Source organism: Phymastichus coffea, unplaced genomic scaffold, assembly GCF_024137745.1.
Source record: "Phymastichus coffea isolate CEN01 unplaced genomic scaffold, Cenicafe_Pcof_1.1 PCOF00169, whole genome shotgun sequence".
Classification (NCBI taxonomy): domain Eukaryota; kingdom Metazoa; phylum Arthropoda; class Insecta; order Hymenoptera; family Eulophidae; genus Phymastichus; species Phymastichus coffea.
In genome coordinates, this window is record NW_026706980.1 from 274,943 (window position 1) to 290,608 (window position 15,666).

The window sequence follows — 15,666 nt, forward strand, 5'->3', positions numbered from 1 at the left end:
CTAACAATTATTTATTATTTTATAAAATTAGAAAAAAAACGAATCGAATTCTGCATTAACAAAATTTCATTGGAATGTTCGCTATTAAAGGATGCGGAAAGCATAATATACGCTACTTATCATTTTAATTAAAAAATTAATCCTTAGAACGTACATTTTTTAAGCTCTTTTTTAGAATATAATGACAGTGTTCATTGTAACCGAACTTGTAATTTCAACAAGTAGCGCGTTTGTATTTACAAAGGAAATTTAAAAATTTGGAGATGAAAGTTTATACAATATTAAATTTCATTAAAATAAATAAGAAAATTATTTAGCAGTAAAGGAAAAAGCGCACGATGCAATGCAACAAAATAAATATTTACATGGCCGAATATAATCCAAGATGCTCGGTACATTCGACATAACGAGTGTTTGTCGGGCTTTTCGGTAAAGTTTTTATTGGTTATTTGGACATGTGGTATATTATAGTTGATCCATAACAATCATGCGCATCAATATTGTCGAGTGCACTCTAAATTTTCTTAGAATATTTGTTTGATAATCTGGATCACTGGAAGATTCTCTCTCTTAAGATCTAATTATTTTGAAATAAAGTCAGTAGTGTCGATGGAAATAGTAAAACAAAAATCAGTACCAAAAATAAAAAAAAAATTGATCGAGACGATTTCGGACACAGCAAGAGCAACGATCACAATCAGTTGTCACATTCTCAGCTAATGACTACAGTGATAAAAGTAATGCCATTGGATAGGAAATTTGTTAATTGATGCTGACAATTCAATTTATTACTACAATCAATCAATAGGTATAAAAAGCAAGTTTACAATTTGTTTGTATCTTCGATCGAGTTTCCAATTCGATGGCAAAGCAATCGCATTGTATATACTCAGTTATATACTATATAATCGTAATACATAAAAAAAGGAGACAATGTTAAGAGAGATAAACACTCGCATACTCACCGAGTGCCGTTGCAGAGACATCAAAGATTAAGTATAATAGTGAAATAGGCGAAGGGCATCATTAAATTATTGATTATAAATCATACATCTAGAATGTTTTATTTGACAAATCCATAGTAATGATCAATCGTTCGTTTGCTGAATAAAACGAATCGCTAAACTCTATGCTGGATGCACAAGTGCAAACACGCGGAGGAAACGTAATAGAAGTATCTCTTACTTGCTTATCTGTCCATTGATTCTTGGGATTCTTGGTCGTCCACTCGATGTGTCTTTCATCGAAAAGAATTAGCATAAAATCAGAGATCAGCGAGATGCTCGAGTGCGGTCGGTGTCCTTTGGTTGCTAATAGAAGATTTGAGAAGGGTAGGTATAGTTGATGAAGAACAGCTTTTAGCTGGATTGTGTTGTGTTGAGAGATGGGAAGCGTGGAAGCGTATGTAGGCGCCGTCGCTGGAAGTCGCTGTTGCTGCAGCCGCCGCCGTTGTCGTGGCTGTCGTTAATGTTGCTGGTTCGCTGTTGGTTTCGGTGTTGGCTTTGGCGCCCGACTGTTGACAACTGTGGAGTCTCAGTGTCTAGAACGATGAGACGAATCAGCCCTTTCACGATCTCTCTCGCGCTCTCGCTCTCGCTCTGGTTCACGTTCTCGCTCGCCAGCTCTTCTGCTCGATCCATCCCGTTCTCTCTCGCGTTCACGTTCTCTGTAGCGCTCGTCATAATACCTACACAGTACATTGCATTCACTTCATTATATACAATCAATCATACAATATTGCTAGGATAGATTGCAGCCAATCTCCTGAAGCATTACTGCTTACTTCCGATTTATGAGTACTACTTATAAACAATGTATCACCTAATTTGGCTTGCCTCTTATTTGTATCAATCGTTTAAAAGCAAAGCCAGTCAGATCAGCTTCCATTCCATTTTAAGTTGTTAGGCTTATTTGCTAGATAATGAACTTGATTATTTTTTTAAATAAACCAACTTATTGCTTAACTGGACATACAAATAAAAAATAATACAGGCTTATTTTTCAAGGAAACTTGAACGTCTTTTTACAAGTGTTCAGATTACTTGAGACTTCTTTTCAATTATTTAAACAATATAATCAAAGCATTACTAAAAAAAGTCTCTTAAATATAACTGCTTATTTATATTTATACAATAGTTTATAAACTATTACTCAATCTAATCAGTTTTAAATCAGACTCTACAAAGTAATACCCCATATCAATTTTTTCACTTTGAAGAGTTTAACTTATATATGTTTGTTCAATAAAAAAAAGTAGAAAAATCGATTATCAATAATAAAATAAAAAGTGGTGAAGCTAAATTTAACAAGCAGAAACTTTCCTCAACGGAAAAGTATTTTATTTGTAAAAAATATTCGTTTTCGCAAATGTAAATCACATTCATTGTTGGCACAGCAAAGTACGTGTAAAACCAAGTACATCATTTACATTAAAAAAAAATGTATTGATTATTTGCTTCACCATTTCTTTCAAAACGTCTATCGCTACAAACAACATTCGGGTAGCAAATTCATCGTTAAATGAGTAACCTTTCAATTCTTTCAAAGATTTTTTCAAATGGACAATGGCATCTAGTTCTTTTTCAACTAGAATTGTTGACATCTAACGAGACATATGTATACAGGTGATTCAAAATATGAATCAAAAGTCACAACAAAATTTACACAAAGTATTCGTTATTCTGCAAATTAAGAATCACTTAAAACGTGACGAATTAAATATTTGCTCGTTTCGTAAGAATGTCAAGATTACTTTCAAAACTACAAAACAACTTTTAGAAATCTGCATCTTTGACTACAAAAGGGCCGAATACTTTTTTGATGAAGATGATTGTTTAATTTATTTACAGATATATACAATAATAGTACGTGCAAACAAGAAACAATCACCCTAAAACTTTTTATACATGTAAAATTTTGTTACAAAATTTTGTTTTAACGTCGATTATATCAACGAGTAAAATCTGAAGGGTATAAGCATACAATTTCGAACCAACAGGCAAACCCTTGCGCAACTATTTATATACCCTCCAAGCAATAACAGGCCTATCGAATACGATAGAGCACGCATATGAGCACGTTCAAAAGTTATAAAGAATAACAAATCGTCCGACGAATTGTATACTCTTTAAATTGTTCTTTTATATCAGTGCATTATAAAACAAAGCGAGACGCAATAATCAATTGTATAATTTTGTTTACTATTTACATGCATATTCACTTAAATGTAAAAAAGTATGTTTACCTAGATGTCTTGGAAGATGAGACAGGTGCCGCCTCGGGCGGCTCTTCCTTTACTCTTGGCCTGGTGGACTGACGTGTTGTACTAATCAAAAATTGATATTTTGTTATGATTACGTACTAAAATTAACCAGGCTAGGAAGTTTTTTCATTTATAAATTTACAATTTCGAGCATTCGCAAAACTGCGCTATTTGATGTTCATACAATATCGCTGTAAATTTAATGACTATTTTTCGTCAATTTTCGTTGAATACATATAGCGCGCAAATTGTCAGACTGCACACTGCATTCTACGAAAACTCTTTTAACGAATTTACAATACTAACGCTTAACAATTTTGCTTTGTATAATTTACGCTACAAGAAGAATGATAAATAGCAATAAAAAGTATTAACCATTTTAGTCACGATTTTTTGTGATTTTAATATGTAAAAATACACGTTCAACCTAGTAAAGCTCATGATTCAATAAAGAGGAATCGTGACTAAAAAGGGTAAAGCTGATTTCAAGTGGAAATAGTTACAAACAAATATTAGTCTGCATTGGAATGCAGTTAGAAAACGAAAAAAGTGTAGTCATAATGTAATGAGGATTTACGAAACTATGAAATTATAGAAAAGATAGGAACGCTAAAAAATATCACAGTCGTTACATAAATTGCATGACCTAATGCTAAAGAAATGAAATATTTGTAATCGTGAATGACATATAAAGCTTATAAAATGAGAAACCAAGTAATACGACAGAAAACCTTGGAGGCAAATTTGTTGCGAGGAAGGATTTTGAAAATATTTTGTTACAAAAAATACGAGAATATTATGATCATTTGAATAAAAAAAAAGAAATGCACCTTGACCGTCCCATGAATCGAAATTTGTATAAATACATAAAAATACTGAAATTATGTAGGTATGAATCAGTGAGTTTGAGTAAAAAATTGATTTGCTGTTTAAGAGACGTGATAAGAGAAATAAGCAACAGTAAACCAAAGTCCCGATAGTATAGTAAACGAATTAACACTAGTAGCTCCATAAATACAGCAAAATGCTGCGTAACTTGGTTTAGACAAACGTCAATCAATAAGAATACGCAAGTGTAAAGAACATGTAAAGTCCGAATCGAGTGTTTGAATGGCAAACAAATAACCACTCGGTTATATCGTTGCTGTCCGAATGGAGCGAGCAGTAGTCAGTCGTTGCAGCTTGGCTGGACGGTTTAACCTTACCTTTCTTCTCGACTTCTCTCCCTGTATTCTCGGTCCCGTTCCCTGTCACGCTCCCGGCTGCGTGATCGTTCTCTTGGATATGGCTCGCTGTAGTAGCGCTCACGCTCACGGTCACGATCACGATCCCGTTCGCGGTCACGCTCTCTGTCACGATCCCTGTCGCGCTCACGACTCCTTTCCCTGTACTCGCGCTCCCGTGATCTTGATCTTTCACGACGTCTTCTGTGGCTGCGATCTCTGTCTCTCGACCTCGAACGCTCTGTAAACAGCGTAGATATTAGGAGGATTCTTTAAAAATCAGCTCTTAACTATAGTTCTCGAAAAATCATAAGTAGCGCATGCTTACCTCTACGTCCACCACCGTAACTCTTCGTTTCCACGCCACGCAGTGTATCCTGTAGCGAACTGATGAGAATTTTGCATCGGTCGTCAGCAGCAACCTTTGACTGTTTGATCAGCGAGATAGCTGTCACCAATGTCTCAATGGCACTCGCATACTCGCCAGCTGCTGCATCTGACACTGCACGAGCGATCGCTGAAGATGACACCGTCCTGTTACGTCCCATAATCTCTTCGACTTCTTGGTCCGACAGTGGTGGTGGTCCGTCAGAACGATGGTCAGGTCCGGGCGCTCCATATGGTGGCTGTGACAGAGGCTAACATTAGTTTTTAAATTATACATTTTACTTCTTTCATTTACAGTAGGTTAATATTTGTTATTGATAATAATTTTACCTGAGCAGCTGGCGGTCCATAACCATGTGGAGGTGCATGTGGAGGCGCGTGTGGTGGTCCAGGAGGTCCAGGAGGTGGTAATCTAACAGCGCCAGGATGCTGGCCAGGATGCTGATGTGGGGGACCTTGTGGAAAGAATGCAGGATTCACGTGAGGCGCAGAGCCGGGTATAGGTCCTTGCGGTGGTGCTTGTGGAGGACCTCCGTGACCCGGCGGCGGTCCTCCCGGGCCTGCTAAAATTTCTTATTGTTTGCCAACATTCCGGTTACAGTTGCCAGCATTGTTATCACAGATAATTTTCTACAATAATATTGCATTGCATTCTCTTTTTCTTTAATAGTCATTGATTAAATTCCATTTCAAATTGCTATCTGTGATCCTTCTGCTTTGCACGGATTAACTTATTGTAAGACTACAAAATTCATGCCATAGGTGAATAAGGAAATAAAGCAAGATCAACTGTGTCCAAACAAAAAGGACCAAAATGAATTCTAATTAAGCATTGATATCAATTATTTACTACAAACAAAGCATCACTCAAAGAATCATTTGATAGACTATTCAGATAGCAGCAAGTTGTCATCATAAGGAATTTTCTTAGTCATAATACATCAACAAACTGTTAGCTGCAATAGTCGAGTTTACGAATCAAGTTAAATAAGAAGGCATAACAAATAAAATAATCCGTGAATACACAAACTGCGACCGGAAAAATAAAACAAACTGTAGCAAATACTAATACGAACAATCTATGTATTCGATTATAGCACTACCATAATAAAAAAAGAGGTAGGGGTCAACCTGCTAATTATTTTTATACACTTAATATTACTATGAAAAAGCTACATGGTAAAAGATGCTATAGAATGCAGAGTCTACCTGGTGGACGATTCCATTCAGGGCGTGGCGGAGCTCCTCGCGGGTCAATACCAGGAGGTGCACCTGGATGTCCAGGTGGTCCCCGGGGTATGCCTTGACCAGGTGGTCCGGGGGGTCCGCCATGAGGTCCATACTGTCACAATAATATTTAACAATTAATTTCTATAAAAAATGTGTTCTACTTTGATTGATTTGAAGTAATCATTTTCGATTTCAGTGGAAAAAGTAAAAAAGAATTACCATGCCAGGAGGTCTTCCTTGGCCAGGGCCAGGCGGTGGACCTTGCTGTGGAGGAGGTGGTCCTCCAGGACCTGCAGGTCCTCGTGGAGGTCCTGGTGGTCCATTCGGCCGAGGTCCATTCCAAGGTCCCTGTTGGCCATAACCAGGAGGTGGTGGACCTTGGTTCGGATGTCCCTGCATGGGATGATGAGAGCCAGGACCAGGACCCATAGGTGAACCATGCATCCTTGGAGGTCCTTGTTGAGGAGGACCTCCTGGACCTGGTCCCATACCCGGTGGACCGCCACCTGGTGGCATTCTCTGTCCAGGTCTCATCTGACCTTGAGGTGGTCCCATCATCATCCTTGGACCGTGGTTTTGCTGAGAATGTTGGGGGTGCTGTGAATGTGCAGGATGCTGATGGGGTGGCATTGACTGCTGATGATGAGAATTGTGTGGTCGTTGTCCTTGACCTTGCTGAGTAGGTGGTGTCGGTCGCGATTTGCATTGTGATTCAAACTGCAAAATAATAAACGTTAAATATTCATACAATTATTTTTCAATTTATTGTAGTCTCATCAAATACCTGATTCAGAGCTATTTTACTTGGATAGGTTACAACTGGATTTTGACCATGCAATTCCTTTTTGGGTAATCTTTCCATACACAATCTCACACTCTGCTCTGAACCTAGTGTAATAACACAAAATCCTTTTGATCTGCCATTGGCACGATTTTCAAAGTATTTCACTTCAATGAAATCTGGCACTCCAACACTCTGCACAGCATCTGCGATGTCTTGGTCACTTGTCCACTGCAAGCAAACAATGCAATACTCATTACCCTTTTGAAAAGTTTATGCATAGAACAGTTGAAATAGATTTGTAAGGAAACTTACCCAAGTCAAATTGCCAACATATAACTGATGTCTTCTACCAATTTGATTTGGCTGTATATTATTTCCCAATTGGTGATATGGTGCACTACCATTGGTTTCTTCATTCCCTGTTGGCTCCTTTTCCCTTTCGCTACTTTCTGATGTACCGCGTTCATTATTGCCAGGGGCTGTGGCAATTACATCGTCATACAGATCCACGCCATCACCAGTAAACTCATTTTGGACCTATGAAGAGTCCACAAAAATATGCCAATTAATACGTAAAATTTAGATTTAAAGAGATTTTAATGTAAGATTTATTACTAAAATGGGAGCTAAAACATAATTAAACGCGCGAAATTTTTCTGAAATAATAGTTATTCAGGGTAACGTCATTTAAAAAAACTGATAGTATTGGCGAAATAGCGTTCCTAACACTGTGTCATATAATATCAGTAACTAAGCTGCACTGACTGTCGCGATGATCAGCGTGGTAGGTCTTGACGAAATGACCACGGCGGCGATTAGGCGAACTTCCGATCGAACTTGCCAAACATTGCGATCCGACTTGCAAAATCAATGCAACAAGCAGGCACAGACGCAGCTATTGCGTTCAACTCAAAGCATTTAGCAGCTCGCGAATGTTGTCTTGAGCATTTGATTTTTATAGTTAAGAGAAATCCAAGCACCGCCGATGCCGCCTTTTGGCCTCCATGACGCCAAGGTAACTCATTCGCTTTCGAAGCCCTGATAGGCAATAATTTTCAGGCGTTATCCTTGCAGCGAAACGGTTATCGCATAGTTGATTGATCGAGTTATCCGAGTTTATAAATATTTCTTATAAATTTGGTATAAATACCTGTGCAAAATCCTGTTCGAGATCGTCGGCGTACAGATCAATGTCACCGTCCGCCATTTTCCATCCACCGACGCTGCTGCTACGCGCTACTACTGCCCGACTATGCAGTCAGTATTTAGTACATACTTATACGCTACAACGAGCTACGACTGGGACTGACGGTGACGGCGTCCGGCGTTCAGATTTAGAAAGGCTACGTCCACAATATCGAACAAAAGCCACCGCGACCTAAACATGACGATTGTCGTCCAATGAAAATGCCTCCAAAATGTAGTGCTGCCAACAATTTACGCTGTCCAAATTACGAGACCTGCGAAGTTCAAAATTTAAATTATTTTTGGAGATTAAGTATCAATGGCATCAAATAAATTGTTTTTGGTAAGTTACGGAGGCACAATTTCCCAAAATAAGCCCTTAACCTAAGCTCGTTTGGTGTCGTCGATGTTTAATCGTCAAAAGCAATTCGAATTTTGAACTTCGCGGGTTGCGAAATATATTTAGACCAAAGTTTATGTTAAGAATGATATCGAATGACATACCGTGTGTATTGTGTAACGTCGCTCGTTCGATATTGTAGACGTAACCTTTCTCAGTGTTCGCATAGTGCAGCGGGCAGCCTGCGAATCTTGCCGCCAATTGCAAAGAATTATTCCGCGTCTTCGCTGTATAGTTTTCATGACTAACGCCAGACGAGATTTATTACGTTAAACGCAAACAATAATAACTCAGTTCTCAATAGTTTCACACGTTTCTCCTAATCTCTGTTTATATCATTGCATCTCACTTTCTCCATCGTAAATTTATATACTACAATCATCATTAACCTAAAAATTAAGATTGTGTACAAATAAAATCCTAAATAAACATTGCAATAGTCATTTTTATATATAGTACTAAAAGACCTTTTTCTATACATTCCTATCAAAGTCAATATTATATAACTATGTATATTCATTATAAAACAAAATTTTTAGAATTTATAGGTCTACTGTTTTAGATAGGTAATGAAATGATGTTAAAATTAATTATACATCAACAGTGCCAATATTATCGATTATGAGAATAAAACTTATTTCTAGTATACTACAGACTATTGGATGGGAACATAGGCTTTGGACACTTTTTTAAAAATATTTTTTCGACAATGAGATATTTGATAATAATCACATAAACAACGAGCATCAATTGAACGTTTGCAACTGAAGTGTATTTTGAATTCACCGGGTTAACCTGCGCAAAGCCGCTGTAGCGAGCGCATGATCGATGATCACTTTGGAGTAGCTGCAAAAAACAATTTAGGACGGAAAGAGAAAGAGAAAGAAGCAATCTACAGAAGCTTTGTCGAGCGATCACTTCACTTGGGAGTGCGACTGCAACATCTTCTCGATTTTGATGTGACTCTCGCGTTGATCATCATTTCAAAGATATAGACCATGAGTTTATATCCTCGGCTCAACCAGCAGACGAGAAACCATCCATGTGCGTTCAACCACTAGCGACTACACTTTCTGCTACAAACGAACAATCGTGCAATATGTCTCGCACGACGATCAAGTCACAAACATTTGGATAATGTGAGTAGCAAATACTTTAGCGCTGTAATGTGTTTAGTTTTATTTATTTTTCTCTTTAAAAATAGGCGCGAACGCCAATTACTTATATGTTTTTGACGAGAGTCGTAGGTGCCCGTCTTTTACTATAGTTCATAACGTCATTTTTTCTATATTAACAATGTGACGTTTTCAGTGAATTTTCATAGCTCACGAGAATAACTTATCGATTTTGAGGTTAGACTTTTGTTAGAATCACGTAAAATGTTATTGATAATTTGAAATATTGTTATTAAAAGTGAATCGTAAAAGATTAAATTTATTTTATAAGATGAACTTGAATTTGTAAATAGAGCAACTTAGTGTAATAAACTATATTTAGGTATTGCATCACTATATTTGAATGTCGGATGCATATAGTAAATTAAAGTCGCACGTTTTTCAGATTTCAAGTTTCATCTAAGAAGCAATATAGAAATTTGAACAAAAAGAATCTTATGGGATATTACTTAAATGTCTGAAGATAAGCAGGTTAACAATTATTAAATCGTAACTGTTAAAATTTGTTGTTAATTAGTTTATTTAACTTCAGTGATCATAGTCCAATTCCACTTATGTCTCATTATAGTAATAGTAATTTCACTAGGCACCACTGAATTATCCCGAACATGATTGTTATTATTTAATTACAAGACCTGACTTCACCTCCTATTTCTTTAATGTGTCTTCAAGCGTATACATGTGTTTTAATAGGTGTGAGCTCAAAAATGTATTTTTTTAAATATATTATAGTAATTATATAGTTATTATTAAATGTACACCATTGCTCACTACATATTATTGTTTGATTCAACGTAACACATTTTAATGTGTTTGATTGAAGCTTGTTTATTATTTTTTGATTCCAGTTACAATCCTGCATGTTTGCAATCATCAATCATCACCAGCAGAGCACCTTATTTCAATTAGTTTGCCAGTTGTGTCTACTCAGTAGAGTGTAAATAATGGCTGCATACATCAATCGCACAGTGTCTATGATTTCTGGAGATAGTCTTTTTCGCACAAATGATATTAGAACTGACAATTCTCCTCTACAGATTTTTGTCAAAGCTAAGAAAAAGATCAATGACATTTTTCATGAAATTGATGACTATGTAGATGACACTGTCAGATTCATTGGATGTAAGTATTAATTATATTATAAAAATTATAAGTATTTTTAAATACAATATACAGAAAATTATATTTCATTTAGCCTTGAAAGATGATCATAAAATAATCAGCCTAGAAGAAGTAACTAAGGTAGAAGCTTACAAGAATAAAGTTCAAGGAATTAGAGATGTCCTTAAAAGGGATCATATGAAAGTTGCTTTTTTTGGAAGGTATTGATTCTATTCTCCAAAAGCTTATAAAGGTCTTAAAAATAAATTTTAATTTGATTTTTACATTTTGTTTTCAGAACTAGCAATGGAAAGAGTACAGTTATCAATGCTATGCTGCGGGATAAAATCTTACCAAGTGGTATTGGTCATACAACCAACTGTTTTCTACAAGTTGAAGGGTCAGATAATGAAGAAGCATACCTTATCACTGAAGGATCTAACACGAAACAGCCAGTGCAATCAGTTGGACAGCTGGGCCATGCATTGTGCAAAGAAAAACTATGTGAAAGCAATTTAGTTAGAATTTTTTGGCCAAAAGACAAGTGTCTTCTCTTACGAGATGATGTTGTCTTTGTTGACAGTCCTGGGGTTGATGTTACTCCAAATCTTGATGAGTGGATTGATAAACATTGTCTTGATGCTGATGTGTTTGTTTTAGTTGCCAATGCAGAGTCTACACTTATGATTGCGGTTGGTATTAATAAAATTTTAAAAAATCAAATAGAATTTAATGTTAATTTAATAATTGTTTTATATGACAGGAGAAAAACTTTTTCCATAAAGTTTCCACTAAACTATCAAAACCAAACATATTCATCTTAAATAATCGCTGGGATGCTTCTGCTTCTGAGCCAGAGTTTTTAGATGAGGTAAATATGACCAATATAATTATGTAGTAAAAATTAAATCAAATATAAAATATTAGTCGATACAATTAGAAAAGTTTTTGATACCGCGAATTTATCCTGTAGCTGGTCGATGAACAAAAGGAGGTAAGATCTCCTTATAAACATCACCAAAAAGTACAACAAGCTGTGCATAATAATTTGAATAAGCTTCATTACTATCATTTTATTTTTCAAGATGTCAATTCAAGAGTTAATTTTATATGTCTAAATGTTGATTAAAACGCAAATATTTAATTTTTGTATCTGTTTTTGCACTGTCAGAGACATACAATGCACATTGTTCAGTTGTTTGCCTTTTATTCAACGTGCTTATTTATTTATACTCAATTGGGATAGAACGCACGGTATAAACGTTTCCCTCTTTTAGGTGAGAGCGCAACATCAAGAACGTGCAGTTGACTTTTTATCTAAGGAATTAAAGGTTTGCAATCCAAAAGATGCAGAAGAACGAGTTTTTTTCGTTTCTGCTAAAGAAATGCTTCAAGCTCGGTTGCAAGAACAAAAGGGCCAACCAGCGCATAGTCAGTTTAATTTATTAATTACAAGTACTATCGACAGTGATTTTAAAAAAATGAAATTGAAAATTTTCAGATGGTGCACTTGCTGACGGTTTTCAGAATCGTTACTTCGAGTTCCAAGATTTTGAACGTAAATTCGAAGAGTGTATCTCCAAATCAGCTGTGAAAACTAAATTTGAGCAACATTCCCAGCGAGGAAAACATATTGCTACGTAAGTAAATTAATTATTGAAAGCAAAAGAAATCAAGTTTTTCATGATTAATGATAAATATTTTTATAGAGAAATTCGACGGACTTTAGATGAAGTACTCGACCGCACTCAAAAAATGAAGACGGAACAAATCACCGTTAAAAAAGAAGTTAACGATAAATTAAACTTTACAGAGCAACAGCTGATGATACTTACTCAAGAAATGAAAGATAAGATTCACCGAATGGTGGAAGATGTAGAACAACGTGTATCTAAAGCATTGAACGAAGAAATTCGTCGATTAGCAGTTCTCGTCGATGAATTTAGCGTTCCTTTTCATCCGGAACCTTTAGTATTGAATGTTTACAAACGTGAACTCCATGTCCATGTTGAAAATGGTCTTGGCTCGAATTTAAGAGCTCGATTAAGTACTGCTTTGTCATTAAACATAGAAAATTCGCAAAGGGAAATGACTGAAAGAATGTCGTGCTTATTACCTGAAAATAAAAGGCAGATGTCTATCAATGTCTTGCCGAGAAGAGAACCTTTCGAAATTTTATATAGATTAAATTGTGACAATCTATGTGCTGATTTCCACGAAGATCTGGAATTCCGATTTTCATGGGGAATCACAGCCCTTATTAATAGATTTGCTGGCAAACAAAGTCACAGATTAGCTATTACGAATGCTCCACAAGAGGTTTGTAAAATATATTGACTTGAAAATTCTTTATCCAAGTATTGTTGATTAATTTACGATCAATTTCAGATACCTCAATCTCTTATATCTCCTGCAGACAGTATAGATTCTTCGAAATTTGTCTCAACCTCAAATTGTTTTGCAACAAGATCTGATGATTGGTCTCTAGCTACAAGGGTAGCAGTAGCCTCAATAACTTCTCAAGGAACAATGGGGGGCCTCATCGTGGCAGGATTTGTAAGCTCTTTTTAATTTAAGTAACTAGACGTGTTTTAAGTTATATTTTCAAATACTTTATACTTTTATCAGATGTTTAAAACTGTTGGTTGGAGACTCATAGCTGTAACAGGAGCTATTTATGGTGCTTTATACTTATACGAACGCTTGACGTGGACGAACAAGGCAAAAGAACGAGAATTTAAAAGGCAATATGTGGCACATGCCATGAAGAAATTAAAACTTATTGTTGATTTAACGTCGGCCAATTGCAGTCATCAAGTTCAACAGTCAGTGGCTTTTTAGTTTTTTTAATCTTTTAACTTTTTTATTATAAAGAGTAATTAAAATATTAATTTCAGAGAATTATCGAGCACGTTTGCTCGACTGTGCCATTTAGTTGATGAAACTACATCCGAGATGGACAGTGAATTAAAAACTATTGCTGTAACACTTCGCACTCTTGAAGAAGCGGCTACAAACGCAAAAGTCCTTAGAAATAAGGCAAATTATTTAGCAAATGAACTCGATTTATTCGACGCAGCTTATTTGAAATCTTTACACTAAATCGTATCAAGGTACATTTTTTCACAGAATCACGGTCTGAAGAAGTGACAGTTATGTTCATGTATATAAAAGCTAAGACGAATTCCCTGATTACAGAGAATAACTTGTCACGTTTTAGAGGAATGTTTCTATATTAAAATTCTAGTCTTACTCCCTCAATCTCTTTGTTTAGTTGTCTAAAAATAATGATTGATTTTTTTATTTCATCAAAAATCAATTTCATTTCAGAACAAAAGAAAATTTTTCTAGCAATGATTTATTACATAACTGATAAAATACTGGTGTTGTTTTTAATATGATTTCTTTATAATTGAGCTATATGTAGATTTATAAAACTTTAACTTTACCATTATAATAAGCTGCGCCTTATAGACATTAGCTAAACTTAATATGTAAACGATTAGAAATTTAGTATAATAAATGATTTATTGTTAATAAAAACATCATATCCTTTATTTTATAACTATTTATTTAATTCTTTTCCATTGCCATGACATTCAATAAAATGCCATACAAATAGAAATATTACTTTAAACAGCTTGCTTCAGAACATCCGTGTATTTTTTAATTTTGCTAGCAACACTCATATCTACATATTTGTCACCAATTGATACAATCATACCACCAACAATGCTGGGATCTACTCTGGTTGTAAGCTGAATGTTTTGGCCTGATTTTACAGATGATTTTAGAGCAGCTTCCAGTTTTCCTTTAAGGTCAGCATCCAAAGGCTTAGCAGTAATCACTTCACAAACCACTTCTCCTCTGTCAGCTGCCATGATCAATTTAAAAGCATTAATTACTTGATTAACTTTATCTAGTCTACCATTTTCAGCCATAAGGCTCAACAGGTTGACTGTAGCTGGACTGAAGCTTTTTGAAATAGCTCTGAAGGCTTCAGCTTTGACTTTCCGTTTAATTGAGGGATCCTTGACAAATTCTGTCAATTTTTTATCAGTTTTCATCAGACCCTGGAATAGATTCAAGTGAATTTTAGTACACAAATACTTATGAAATTTTTATTTCAAGACACATGTGAAAAAAAGCATAAATATTTACTTGGAATTTGATTAGATCTTTTTCAACTACATCTAGAGATTTTTGTTTATGGGCTGCAGAATATAGGGCAGTAGCATAGCGACCTTCCACTCCAAAAACTTGGACTGGTGGCTATAAATCAAAATGATTATTATTGTTTTTTGTATGATATAGACAGTTGAAACATGAACAAATTGATTACCTTAACCATTTGCTGGGCTACAGATGTAGATGAGAAAGATCTGGCCTGCAATCATATAAATATATAATTAAAATAAAATTTATAATTTTAACACAACCTGTAATTACATAAGATAACTGGTCGAATTTATTGGTAACACAAGTATATATTAATTTTTTTTTCAAAAGAAATTACTATTAACAAAATTACATTTACTCAGGTGACCTTTAAATAAGAAAAACTACAGATGGAATAACGAACTGTGGCAGTACGTGTAGGTTATGTGGAAGCTTATTTTGAGTGTACAATAGATGGACAACTATGAATAAACCTCCAACTTTTATCATTTTATAAGCAGTAATACAGATTCATTGTCTATTGCAAAATAGAACTTACCATAACGTTGATTCTGCTAGCAGCCATTTCGAAAAATTTCAACGTCGAAACAGGGTAGTGCCGAATTCACATTACAAGAACATAACCACCACCACTACTTACATAACATAACGCAGACTGAAATTTAATTGGTCAAGGAAATGATGATGCTATAGAGTAGTGCAGCAAGAGTTTGAATATATTCCTCCGAAATTTCTTCGAA

At 35.4% G+C, this 15,666-nt stretch overlaps 3 protein-coding genes across 12 annotated transcripts; 1 reads left to right on the plus strand and 2 right to left on the minus strand.

Annotated features, from left to right (window-relative positions):
- Nucleotides 1–170: 170 nt before the first annotated feature.
- Nucleotides 171–8,219, minus strand: LOC131673106 (cleavage and polyadenylation specificity factor subunit 6). Of its 2 annotated transcripts, none has more exons than XM_058950822.1 (10): nt 8,037–8,219; nt 7,199–7,423; nt 6,887–7,114; nt 6,322–6,819; nt 6,082–6,214; nt 5,203–5,435; nt 4,814–5,123; nt 4,468–4,726; nt 3,245–3,325; nt 171–1,687 (listed from the first exon to the last, which is right to left on the minus strand). In XM_058950822.1, exons 1-10 carry the CDS (start codon nt 8,091–8,093, stop codon nt 1,534–1,536), a joined length of 2,178 nt encoding a protein of 725 aa, XP_058806805.1. In that variant the 5' UTR covers nt 8,094–8,219; the 3' UTR covers nt 171–1,533. The 2 variants fall into 2 exon arrangements, with proteins under 2 accessions (XP_058806805.1, XP_058806806.1); XM_058950823.1 differs by having other exon boundaries at nt 176–1,687; nt 4,814–5,111; nt 5,203–5,432; nt 8,037–8,218.
- A 1,125-nt stretch (nt 8,220–9,344) lies between these two features.
- Nucleotides 9,345–14,293, plus strand: LOC131673121 (transmembrane GTPase Marf). 9 transcript variants are annotated; one of them, XM_058950846.1, is made up of 13 exons: nt 9,345–9,610; nt 10,032–10,117; nt 10,495–10,768; nt 10,842–10,968; nt 11,046–11,439; nt 11,511–11,618; nt 11,721–11,741; nt 12,025–12,178; nt 12,249–12,387; nt 12,457–13,066; nt 13,136–13,303; nt 13,376–13,572; nt 13,645–14,293. In XM_058950846.1, the coding sequence occupies exons 3-13, from the start codon at nt 10,591–10,593 to the stop codon at nt 13,847–13,849; spliced, it is 2,301 nt and encodes a 766-aa protein (XP_058806829.1). In that variant the 5' UTR covers nt 9,345–9,610; nt 10,032–10,117; nt 10,495–10,590; the 3' UTR covers nt 13,850–14,293. The 9 variants fall into 9 exon arrangements, with proteins under 9 accessions (XP_058806829.1, XP_058806834.1, XP_058806828.1 ...); XM_058950851.1 differs by having other exon boundaries at nt 10,684–10,768; XM_058950852.1 differs by lacking the exon at nt 9,345–9,610 and adding an exon at nt 9,832–9,968 and having other exon boundaries at nt 10,684–10,768.
- Nucleotides 14,294–14,301: 8 nt separating this feature from the next.
- On the minus strand, nt 14,302–15,575 carry LOC131673127 (ATP synthase subunit O, mitochondrial). The gene is made up of 4 exons (XM_058950861.1): nt 15,465–15,575; nt 15,090–15,134; nt 14,909–15,019; nt 14,302–14,820 (listed from the first exon to the last, which is right to left on the minus strand). Exons 1-4 carry the CDS (start codon nt 15,489–15,491, stop codon nt 14,380–14,382), a joined length of 624 nt encoding a protein of 207 aa, XP_058806844.1. The 5' UTR covers nt 15,492–15,575; the 3' UTR covers nt 14,302–14,379.
- Nucleotides 15,576–15,666: the final 91 nt, after the last annotated feature.